This window comes from Ostrinia nubilalis, chromosome 15, assembly GCF_963855985.1.
Source record: "Ostrinia nubilalis chromosome 15, ilOstNubi1.1, whole genome shotgun sequence".
Lineage (NCBI taxonomy): Eukaryota > Metazoa > Arthropoda > Insecta > Lepidoptera > Crambidae > Ostrinia > Ostrinia nubilalis.
Window position 1 is genome coordinate 1,967,221 of NC_087102.1, and position 12,320 is coordinate 1,979,540.

At 45.3% G+C, this 12,320-nt stretch overlaps 1 protein-coding gene and 1 non-coding gene across 2 annotated transcripts in view; one reads left to right on the plus strand and one right to left on the minus strand.

Moving 5' to 3' along the window:
- Positions 1–12,320, minus strand: part of LOC135078588 (Golgi-specific brefeldin A-resistance guanine nucleotide exchange factor 1) — a 37,626-nt gene that overhangs the window by 13,974 nt on the left and 11,332 nt on the right. The window contains exons 13-29 of the mRNA XM_063973118.1: positions 9,212–9,377; positions 8,297–8,537; positions 8,121–8,240; positions 7,945–8,064; positions 7,769–7,888; positions 7,593–7,712; positions 7,417–7,536; positions 7,065–7,211; positions 6,550–6,698; positions 5,804–5,930; positions 5,300–5,424; positions 4,875–5,002; positions 3,914–4,136; positions 2,400–2,544; positions 1,825–1,928; positions 1,001–1,217; positions 351–460 (exon numbers count right to left, since the gene is read on the minus strand). Coding sequence (XP_063829188.1) covers positions 351–460; positions 1,001–1,217; positions 1,825–1,928; positions 2,400–2,544; positions 3,914–4,136; positions 4,875–5,002; positions 5,300–5,424; positions 5,804–5,930; positions 6,550–6,698; positions 7,065–7,211; positions 7,417–7,536; positions 7,593–7,712; positions 7,769–7,888; positions 7,945–8,064; positions 8,121–8,240; positions 8,297–8,537; positions 9,212–9,377 — 2,482 coding nt within the window. The remainder of the gene's footprint in view (positions 1–350; positions 461–1,000; positions 1,218–1,824; positions 1,929–2,399; positions 2,545–3,913; positions 4,137–4,874; positions 5,003–5,299; positions 5,425–5,803; positions 5,931–6,549; positions 6,699–7,064; positions 7,212–7,416; positions 7,537–7,592; positions 7,713–7,768; positions 7,889–7,944; positions 8,065–8,120; positions 8,241–8,296; positions 8,538–9,211; positions 9,378–12,320) is intronic.
- LOC135079054 (U11 spliceosomal RNA) lies at positions 10,956–11,086 on the plus strand. Its single transcript, XR_010258716.1, has one exon. It is a non-coding gene; the product is annotated as a U11 spliceosomal RNA (small nuclear RNA).

Genomic DNA, 12,320 nt, shown 5'->3' on the forward strand with positions numbered 1-12,320 from the left:
CACGTAGAATCCCGTCCAATGACCCCAAGCTACCCATCCCTATCGCTCGCGCGTAATTATGTTGCTGTCGCGCTCGCACACTCACTGCGGGCGCCCGTCGCACAGTCGCGACAGCAACATAATTACGCGCGAGCGATAGGGATGGGTAGCTTGGGGTCATTGGACGGGATTCTACGTGCTCACGGACCAGGCTTTAATGGTAAGACACGAGTCTTAACGCGATGTCAAGCCGTGAGTACATAATGTAACTCATTAATAAACGTCGCGTTAAGACCCGTGTCTTACTATTTTAGTTGAAATGGAACGCGAAAGTTTAAAATCTTATAATTTTCCTTTACTTCTTCGTGTACCTGTATGCTGATGAGGTGGTACTGGTCGAGAGTGTCGATCTCCTCGTCGCTGGAGTCGTCGCGCCGCCGCGAGCTGGCCCGCTGCTTGCGCCCGTCGCGGCTCTTCTTGGCTGGGGGAACAATCAATATTTATCGTTATCGTATTGAGCTGTGTGAATTTTGAATTATTTTCTGTCAAATATGCATTGGAGGCCACAAACTACCAAGCGGTGCCGAGGCATCCTCTATATCTTGATTGTTTATGGATATCATCATCGTCATACAGCTGGTTTCGCTACCCTGGATCACTCATCATCGTACAGGGAAGCTTCAAGATAGATGGCAGCGAGGGCGACTATCTGTCCTCTCACCAGCCAATGTCGGGGGTTCCCCTAGGTTACTTAATTCCATGGTGCAACGTAGCCTGGCGACAAACTACACTAACCAATCTACGGTTCCCCTGTATCTTGATAGTTTCTGAATATCATACCATCATGCAGGTAATTTTGCAGCCAAAACACACACCGACTATTGCCTGGGGTTCCCCTGGATCACACACCATCGTGCAGGGTAGCTCTAGCAAGGTTCTGAGAGCGATCTACCTGTTCTCCCATGCCGGCTGCCTGGCTGTCCTCCCACCAGCCATATCGAGGGTTCCCTGGATCACTCACCGTCGTGCAGCGTCGCCCTGGCAAAGATCCTGACAGCGCGCACGGCGGCGCGGCAGTTGTAGGGCGTGACGTGCGCCACGTCGCGCACCACCAGGGCCAGCGCCTCGCAGCATCGTGCGAGGGCCGCTGTTCGATGTCCGCGGAGCGTAATCTGCTCGTCTTCCCACCAGCCAGTACCCGGATTGCCTTCCACCATGGGAGCGGCTTCATTCTTTACCTGGGAGAGGTTTGATTGGTTTTTTTTTTATAAAAGATAGAAGAAAATGTGCATCATCCGCGGAAGAGATGCCTTTGCCTGGTATATTTCCTTAAAGTTCCACATTGCTAAATTCAGTAGACAAAGATACCCATCGGATTAACTTTTCTATGGTCTGTAAATTACCTATATCGTTTCATCCACGAAGACGCGCCCTACCATTCTTCCGCTTATGTTTATTGTCCGCTAAATTATCCATGAATGCACACGCTCACGCACACTACAATAATGTCGCTCGGATTGGTCGGATCCAACTCCCCGAACCCCGCGCTTCCCTCGGCCAAAAATTGGTGGGGCGCGTCTTCGTGGATGAAATGATCTATACAATTCATTTGCGAGAAGTTCAAAACCTATGTTTAAAAGTCGATGATTAAATCAAATTACTATATATAACACGTCATGATATCATCAAATGCAAAATAAATAGTATAAATAGTGCTCCTACAAAAGAAGCTACGTTGGCTAAGCTTATTTTTTGTTTATACTCATGAAAAAATATTTTTAAAAACGATTTTAGTGCAATGAGATTACAAGAATGCTTTATCAATCATGTCCTTAGTATACTCACCAGAATCCACCCTTGTTGCGGCGATTGAGAGAGCTCGCTTTCTGAAGACGCACTGGTAGGCCGTCGCTCGCTCTCGTCTTCTGAGCCTTCGGATCGGCTCGACGCTGAAACAAAAGAACTGAGCTGAACAGACGGTACTTAATATTGGAGAACGATGACTGATTCATTTCTAACTTTCCCCAAGGACCAATTCAGCCTTCGCTTTTGTCAGTTGCATTTTTGACGGTCAGCCCAGTTGCAGAGTTATTGTGGTAGGAAGGGAACAAGAGGTGAAAATAATTTCATCTTCCGTTACTAATTCTCTTTTAGCTACGCACTTCTAGATCATCGTTTTGGTCAAGACATTTAGTCTCTATTTGCGAAGGAAGATTCTCTCTAATGTACCAGCGACCAAGGGACGATTTGGCATACACTCCCTACCAGTCGGGATAGGGATTTTTGTATTGCTTTTTTTTTGTGTGTGTATAAAGATTTTAAATAAATAAATAGGGGGCAAAAAGCCAAATTGCACCTTTACTCCTCTTACGGCATCTACGGAAAGAATGGGGGGACTTTTAAGTAGATAAAGGACTCACTAGTGTTCTGAGCATCGGCGGGCACTCCAACGGGCCAGGCGCCGGCACCGGCGGCGCATAGCAACGCGAACAATATGCGCCATTCGTCCGCGCTGTGTACGTTCTGAGCCGACGTCTTCACTATGTCGTATAGACCGCAGGAGATCTGTGGGAGAAGGAGGAACGTTTATTTATGGACTTTATTTAGTATTGTCTGCCGTACTGCATGAAACGCAGTGCTTATGGTGCATGCTGTATATACCTGTAATTGAGGTCATATACGCACCATGTGTTAAACCATGTTAAAATGTATGAACTCTATTATGTATGTGACTTTGTTGGTGTACCTAATAAATAAATAAATGCATGAGGTGAGCCACAGGGCGGTAAATATTAGCCATAAGGCGCTACAAAAATAGCGTAAAATATGAGTCATGGTGTGCCGACAGTAACTTATGAGTCTCGCGTCGGTAATGAGCCAAACGCCATGCCCTTACTGCACATAAGACGCGAGACGCTACAGCAGTAGCTCTTGAGCTATTCGGCGCTACAGTAGTAGCGATTGTAGTACAGCCACAGAAAAATAATAAGTACAGTCACGGAATGAAAAGGTTCGTCAGTTTTCAAATTGATTCCTTCAACGAATCGCGAGCACATATTACCTTTTGAAACTATGTTACAGAATAATCTCGAGTTAGAGAAAATAATCTTTAACTGTTCGTCTGTAAAGTTCAAAATTATTCAGATCAAAGTTGTTTGACGATTTATCTTGTCAAGAAGATGATTATGATTGATAAACTAAAACCTTCTTGTTGGTTCAACCTGCCATTATTATTTCTATTAAATAAAAAAAACTATTGTCAAATTGGTCAATGTCATCATTGCATTGCACTGATGGGATAGAAAAATAAACAAGCAAAACCTTATTTGTTAGCAAACGTCATATTTATTTAAATGTTAGCAGCACTGTTTCTTGCACTGTTATGTTGGCAGGTTAGGCTCTTACAGTACCTAGTGCAAGCGAAAACCGACACTAAGGTGACGAACCTTTTCATTCTGCGACTGTACTACGTACAGAAGTTTTACTTCGCGAAGGTATTAAAAAAATGTATGCTCAATGTCATTAACAATATGGTGTAATTTAGCTTGTATCAAGAGTCGAGCACCATTTTATTGACAAACGTCAGTGATCGGTACTGCGCCGAAGCCATAGGGCTGACTCCGGTAAAATGATGTGTGACGTGTGGTGCCAAACTGCGGAAAATGGTGGAGGAAATACATGAATAAGCATAAATTACATTTTGTGTTTCTATTATTATTCAGGCAGGTAAAATACTACACAGTATTAATTACACCACCGTTTTTACATAGGTACATAGTTTATTGACTTTACAATGCAAATGGGTGAAGAATACACGTGCGTGCGTCAGTGCTCGCTCGTGATTGTCCTGTCGATTAGATATCTCAGAAGATGTAGTCGCACGTGTTTTGTTTCCGATGCAAACTCGCGGAGATGAACTGGCCTGGTAACTTACCGCAGGCGTGTGCTGCTGTAACGGCTTATGCGGCAGCTGCAGCAGTAGCCTCAAATGCTGTAACACAGGCGCGGCGCAATGGTCGCAGCGCATCAGACGCGCGGCGCTGCGCAGGAGTGCGGTGAGAGTGCGCGTGAGAGTGTAGCCGCAGCGGGAGGCCGACCACGTGACCACGCGCCGGATGTGCGGCCCGGCTTCGTCCCACACTGTGAGGAGGCGGTCCCTGGAAAGAGAACAAATAGTGAGGAAGTGATAAGAATAAGAATAAAGAATAAGAATGTCCTTATTCAGCACAATATGGTAGACAAAGCAAGAGTAAACATAAAAAATTAATAAAAACATATGCTGAATAGGCGCCCGCTCAGCAAAAATCGAAGAGAAGCTGGTTTTCAATGGGAACCAATGCGTAATGAGGATTGCGCGCCCTTCTGGTCGAGACCTGTGGTCTAGACGGTTTGATTAGACAGTGTCAGACAGGTTTAAAGGCGAGTTACAATCTAATGTCACAGTGAGCTAGGTCAGTTCGCAGTCTACTGGCCATAAGGACGCGCAATAGGGGGCGTTGTAGTCGGTAAATTAGGAACAAAAATTACAAAATAAATTCAAATTAAATAATAATAAATGAAGGCGTTTGTCGGAAAAATAGCGCCAGCCAGCAATAGCAAAAAAAAGTATAAAAAATGGCGTCCTAAGCGGTAAGTGAGATAACTTCATAAAGCAGGAAGGCGCTGGATGCAGGCCGCTGCCAACCAGTCATCATGGAAGTCATTGGGGGAGGCCTATGTTCGTACTATGGCTGAAACGATAATGATGATGACGAATGAGTAAGGAGTAGTATAAGTCCACCTTGACAGCTTTTGTGATACCAGCAAGTGTCCTTTTCATACAAGTAATTTTATTATTGTAATGCGTTGAATACGCACGCGAGGGGTGGGGAAAGCACATTCTAATTACAATTTACCTGTTTTGTATGAGCGTTTGTTCCAGCAGTTCCAAGTAGAAAATGGTGACGTCTTCTAAAGGTGGATTCATCTGAAGGCTTTCGGCGTCAGGCGGGGTGCCAGCCACTACCATGGCTCGGACTAGTTCCTGACAAAGAAGAACATTATAATAAAACCAAACTAGACTACTAATAATAATTTATTTGGTATAACAACCGCAATATGCGACAATAGACCAAAGGCGTCAGTTTCAAACATAGGTTCGAACCCCGCCCCTGAACTTTGGCTTAACGGGACTATTAGTAATTTATTCTAAAAAAAATTTTAAAATTGAGGTCCGTGGATGGAGGCAAGTTCATTTTAAGAAATTTAGATGTCATTCTACATAATCTATGAGTGAAACATCTGAAAGGAATACAGTGAAAAAAAAATGTCTACTCCTTACTTGTAAGCTCTCGAGTTGTAAAAATTTGGTTTCAGTGACCAGCAGTCCGGGCAGGTTGCATTTGGCTACGCAGTCTGTTGCTATGTCGATCAGACTCTTCTCGTGGGGCGTTGGAGTTCGAATCCCTAAAAGACAAAAATATGTAGTAAGAAAATCTTTTTCTCTTTCGTTGATAGAAAGGTACAGACTAAGAGCTGGTGAACTCCAGACCTACGTTATTTTATAAAAGCTGAAAGTTTGTTAGCGTTTGTTGATAGTTCCAACTCCTTGCCAGATAATCTTTTGAGGATAGCCGCCAAAGCCACGATGATCCAAACTTCTGATCTAACCTGTATTGAGCATACTTTGACAAACTTTCAGCTTTTATAAAATTACGTAGGTCTGGCGTTCACGAGCTCTTAGTCTAGCAGCTTTCTCATTGGTCACGTTTTTAAAATATAATTTGACAGTGACCATGTATTTCCCAACAATCACTAAATAGCTCAGTAATATTCTCATATTTACCTGACTCTCCCAGTGCGATGTAAGAATAAATGCTGGACAGCAAGCCGGCCTCCGAGCCTCTCGCGGCTTCTCTCAGAAGCGAAACTGTCCCATTCGGTGCTAGGTAGTCTTCCACTTCCACCATGCTCTATAAAGATACAAATTATTGTTTACAGACTAGCACTCTTCAGGCCCAGTTTCCACCAAGGCGGAACGGCGCGTAGAAGAGCGGAGAAGTGTTGAGCGGACGAATTTTTCTATAGAATTAGACAGCGGCGTGCGAGGCGGAGAAGAGAAGTGGAAATAAAGAAATCTGATTGGTTATTCAAAACACTGCTCCGCTCCGCTCTGTACTCCCAGTTTCCACCAATGCGGAGTGGTAGAAACTGGGCCTTACTCGTCACTCAAAAAAGGTTATTCTGAAAGCAATCAGTATTTATTGGGAATTCTTAGAACTTAGAGGATTATTACCACTTATCACTTTAGCACCTATTAGTTACTGTTACTAGCGAGTGACAAGATCGCACCTGTAGCGCAAACTGGTAAGCGCAAAAATGGTAGCCCTTATTATGAATAAACACTATAAGCCCTGGTAAAGGCACAATCAAAATCCGGCTAGAAGGATAATGTTAAACTATGAACAAATGCATTGCATTAGGCAGCAGCCACCCACGAATAAGGTGGTTACTGAACACTTATAGCACTGGTAAAGGTACAACCAAGATCCGGCTCGAAGGACCATGTTCAACCACGAACAAATATATTACCTTAGGCAGTAGTCGTCCCACGAACAGTGTGGTGACGATATCCAGTAGGTACTTCCAGGCATCGCGAACGCAGTCAGCGTGTCTTGCCGCTACTGCGCATGCACGTCTTAGAGCCAGCTGCGCCTTGCTGGACTGGCCCAGCGTCACACCTGTGGCAAGGAGTTAAGGTTTATTTTGGTTTGTGTGGAGTTTAATTTAGTTATTGACTAAAAACAAGAATTTAATCTGGTACCACTTTCCATAGTCAGGCTAACCTGAACAACTCTAGTAGCGATGAAAACAAAATGTTGCTGTTAGTAATATTGAACTGACATGGCACGCTAGTGTTGTCACTAGTAACGTGGCGCTAATGCCATACCTATGGCCCTGCTAGTGTTGCTGATAGTCACAAGGCGCATTTATAGCCGCTAGTGACAGGGCACGCCAGTGTTGCCATTAGGAACACTTCTGATGTTGCCGCTAGGAAGATAATTTCTGATGTTAACGCTAGTAGCGCGGCGCTAGTGTCTCCATACCTATGGCGCGGTAGTGCTGCTGCGGCGCGGCTACAGCGGGCTGCAGCGCTGTGAACTTGCACAGCGTGAGCAGCAGAGTGTCCACCGTCAGCGCGTCGGCCGGCTGCCGCGCTACTAGCGCTGCGCAGCGCTCGAGCCCGCTCAGCGCTAGTAGCGCGGCGCTAGTGTCTCCATACCTATGGCGCGGTAGTGCTGCTGCGGCGCGGCTACAGCGGGCTGCAGCGCTGTGAACTTGCACAGCGTGAGCAGCAGAGTGTCCACCGTCAGCGCGTCGGCCGGCTGCCGCGCTACTAGCGCTGCGCAGCGCTCGAGCCCGCTCAGCGCTAGTAGCGCGGCGCTAGTGTCTCCATACCTATGGCGCGGTAGTGCTGCTGCGGCGCGGCTACAGCGGGCTGCAGCGCTGTGAACTTGCACAGCGTGAGCAGCAGAGTGTCCACCGTCAGCGCGTCGGCCGGCTGCCGCGCTACTAGCGCTGCGCAGCGCTCGAGCCCGCTCAGCGCTAGTAGCGCGGCGCTAGTGTCTCCATACCTATGGCGCGGTAGTGCTGCTGCGGCGCGGCTACAGCGGGCTGCAGCGCTGTGAACTTGCACAGCGTGAGCAGCAGAGTGTCCACCGTCAGCGCGTCGGCCGGCTGCCGCGCTACTAGCGCTGCGCAGCGCTCGAGCCCGCTCAGCGCTAGTAGCGCGGCGCTAGTGTCTCCATACCTATGGCGCGGTAGTGCTGCTGCGGCGCGGCTACAGCGGGCTGCAGCGCTGTGAACTTGCACAGCGTGAGCAGCAGAGTGTCCACCGTCAGCGCGTCGGCCGGCTGCCGCGCTACTAGCGCTGCGCAGCGCTCGAGCCCGCTCAGCGCTAGTAGCGCGGCGCTAGTGTCTCCATACCTATGGCGCGGTAGTGCTGCTGCGGCGCGGCTACAGCGGGCTGCAGCGCTGTGAACTTGCACAGCGTGAGCAGCAGAGTGTCCACCGTCAGCGCGTCGGCCGGCTGCCGCGCTACTAGCGCTGCGCAGCGCTCGAGCCCGCTCAGCGCTAGTAGCGCGGCGCTAGTGTCTCCATACCTATGGCGCGGTAGTGCTGCTGCGGCGCGGCTACAGCGGGCTGCAGCGCTGTGAACTTGCACAGCGTGAGCAGCAGAGTGTCCACCGTCAGCGCGTCGGCCGGCTGCCGCGCTACTAGCGCTGCGCAGCGCTCGAGCCCGCTCAGCGCTAGTAGCGCGGCGCTAGTGTCTCCATACCTATGGCGCGGTAGTGCTGCTGCGGCGCGGCTACAGCGGGCTGCAGCGCTGTGAACTTGCACAGCGTGAGCAGCAGAGTGTCCACCGTCAGCGCGTCGGCCGGCTGCCGCGCTACTAGCGCTGCGCAGCGCTCGAGCCCGCTCAGCGCTAGTAGCGCAGCGCTTGAGCGCGTGTTGTTGGACTCGATTTCCTCGGGGGAGGGCGGCGCGGCGCGCTCGAAAGCCGCTGATAGGGCTGTTACCTGGGAAATAATGTGTTTTATTTAGCAGGAAGCATCCAACAAGTCATTCATATAAATTCAGTTAGATAGCTCGTAGAATTAATGACTGTTGGAGCACAAAGCACAATGTCGATTAGCGACCTCAACCCAGACGATGTACTCGTAGTGTAGGTAGGTCTCCCACTCAGTGAGCTTACGATATAAGTAGTGAAGGTTGTTGGAAACTTCTGAATGAGGCGTCGAAGGAGGAGTCATTGTGGAAATCCTTGTGCTTTACCTGACCGTTTGACCAGGAGTAGACGTTCTTTGTTTCGAAACAAGACTCCATCACTCTCGCATTCTCCCCCTATAGTTAAAAAGGCGTATCTATAATTTTTTTCGGATATGAGTTAAACTCAAGGACAGCGAACAAACCCATTTAAATTATTTAAAACTTTTTTATCTTCGTTTCGACTTGTTGTTACATGCGCCCTTTTAACTATCAGGGGCATTTTGACCAGTAGGCCTAGGGTGCGCGCCATGATAAACGTTTATCGAGGCATTTTATCGATTTTTCACGACGAGCCCATACATTTGCCGTCTAAAATCAACGATAAGATTTTATCACGGCGAGTATCCTAGCCCAGCTGGAGTGGATATCTTTCTCTTCAAAACGAAACCTCTCTTTTTTTTCTCTCTATATCTATCTCACTCACCGCGCAGGGACAGACAACAGTGAACAATCTAGCGTGGTGCGGATGGGCCGGCGCGGGCGCACGGTACGCGGCGGCGGCGGTGCGGCCGCGTCTCTGTAGTACCCGCCATAGGTAGGCCTCTCTAACCGGACCCACTCGCTCTGCTGGCATCACCATCTCTTCGTTCCTGGGGGATAAGAGATGTAAGTACAACGCCATCTCTGGATCGGTGGTGGAACTACTTTAGAGTTTCACTAGTCATATGGTTATAACCCCACTCGCTCTGCTGGCATCACCATCTCTTCGTTCCTGGGGGATAAGAGATGTAAGTACAACGCCATCTCTGGACCGGTGGTGGAACTACTTAGTTTGAGTAGTTACGTGAGTTGTGTAAAAAATGAGGTCACAACCCTAGCTTACCGTTGTGGCTAAACGCAAACCGCGAAAACTAAGAAAAAAACCCTACATTTATTCCAAATCAAATCATTTTATTTGCGAAAATGGGCTTTTACATCAGTAGGTGTTACTTTTTTTTTTAGTTTTTTATTTTATTCGGAAGACATACAGTAAAACAATAACAGACAAATAACAACTGCTTTTAAGAAACTATACACCATGCCATACACGTTTTCTCATAAATGTGTAACAATAAAATATATTTAATTTGTTGTCTCTACAATCCTACTAATATTATAAATGCGAAAGTTTGGATGTCTGGATGTGTGTTACTCTTTCACGCAAAAACTACTGAACGGATTTTAACGAAACTTTACAGTTTACAACTCAGAATAACAAAGACTATAATTTATGATGATCTATGACAAACTAAATTTCACGCGGGTGAAGCCGCGGGCAAAAGCTAGTCTGTCAATTTGTTTCTCCTTTGTTAATGTCAGGCCTGGCTCACTCCGCGCAGTACATCCGATAATTACCTACAGCGAAGCGCCCCGCCGGCGGGTATTATATCAGTCGAGTGTCACGCGCGTGCCCGTCAGGACGCGCTGGCGTGAGTTGTAGTACCTAATTCTATGATCGAAGTATTATTTAAAAATGGACATAAAGAGAAAGAAATATTGTGCGGCGTTCGGGTGTTTAAATTCGAAAAGAAATCTACCGGATTTATCTTTTTTTTCGCTTCCCAAAGAATGATGATGAAAGGTATGTTGGCCATGTCGGTAATCAATAATTCTTAGGATAGTATAGGATTCTTCTTTTTTTCTGTAATAGTATGTTTAATTTATTCGTCTTGTGTTAAAATAGGTATCAATGAAGACATTGTAATAAAATAAGTTTTTTTTAATCCTAAGTAGGTATATTTGAAATGTTATTTTTACAAAGGTAAAATAACAGTAATACTTACCTACGTACGTACCTCATTACAAATAAGTAGATTAATTATTTTTTCACTAGACAGCAACCCTAACAGCGTAAGAAAAGTTCAGAGGCACGCGATAGAAAGAGACAAAACTTGTAGGTGAATAAAATTGTAGGTACGTAGTGCTGTGCGAGCTGAATTCCACTGTATCGCGTCGTAGCAAGACTCGCATTTATTTAAATCGTCTTGCGGAGTAATCCTTCTGTACCTGTACTATTACTTATTCTGTGATAATGTGTATGAACAATATGAACAAACTTTGTGCTGCTTATTAAAAGTAGCGTAAAGTACTGCCACCCACCAACAGATGGCGCTGTATGTCGATTGACTCGCGGTTTCATTTGATTTTTTCCGAAACTTGACTACCTCCAAGGAGTCGGGGTATCGTTAAAAAAGGGTGTTTGCCGCTTCGATGGCACGCGCGCCGGCCACGGGGCGTGGGGTATGGCCATCAAGACATACTCAACACGTAATTTTTTGTTCGGAGAGGCAGTTGGCTACCCATAAGTACCGGCGCCTCCTCCGCCAGAATATACCAATCAATGTCGACTAGGCATGGAACAATTATTCATGAATAGCAGGTGCAAAATCGTATTATGAAATTTTCATTAATCACACTTATTTCACTTCACATAGACTGCTCTATAATTTCACAGTCAACGAAATCACGTATCATGTGAATATCATTCATTAATTCGAGCGAAGCTCTGCCAAGCGACCGAGCGAGTAAGAAGAAATGATTTGTTCATGTGCGTGTTAGAAAAGGACGAGAGATGTGATGACGGACTGCACTGGGCATTTTAAATATGAACTTTAAACTCATAGGTGTATTTAAGTTTAGATTTCCTTATCATGATTTATTATGATTTCATTAGGAACCGTAACACAAGCATATTTAGCTTAGCACGGGGGGCTAACGGGACTATTAAAATAATATCTTTTAAAAAAATACACCACTAAATTTCCACTAAATTTTTATCACCGAAAAATTTTTAACAGGTTATGTAGAAACGTGTGAAATATTTAAAGCAAAAGAAAAAGAAATTTTTTCCATTAAGTTAATTTTTTTATTAACACTAGAGTGCTCGCGCCCCTAAATACTCCTAGAGTGCTCGCGCGGGTCACATATGTCACCCATTATGATATGGGTTTATTTTTTCTAATCTTAATTAATACAAGTAAAACAATTTATAATATTAAACATAAACAATATTTCTTACTAAATAATAAAAAAAAAGTGAGTAATTCTTTCATGAACTCATATTATACACCAAAATAAATACTTCAATATTTTCCAAATATTTTAGAGTCGACGAGACCAAAGTCGTTTAAATAGTCCTTGGACCCATTATTTTGGCAAAAATATCACCTAATTAGAAAGTTAATCAATAGATTGATCTTATTCTGTGATATTTTGATCACAACTCGGGCACGATTTGATTTGATGATCTGGACAAAAACGCCTATTCCACTTGTTACATTTGCTTACGAGTGCTTCGATTTCTTGCTCTTGTGCGATAAACACATCGTCCTTTGCCACAGTACTGGCAAGTTTTGTGCTAGTTGGTGTTCTCGCAACCGCAGAAGAATCCTGGTTTTTAATTTTATAGACCTAGGTGTATTATTACTACATTACTTACAACCTAAAACAACTACTTTCTTGCATCAGTTTATGCTTATAAAGCAATATAGTTATTGTAAAAGTTTAAAAAATGGTTAAAAAGTATAACTTTGAACTTACATGAAAGTAAACTT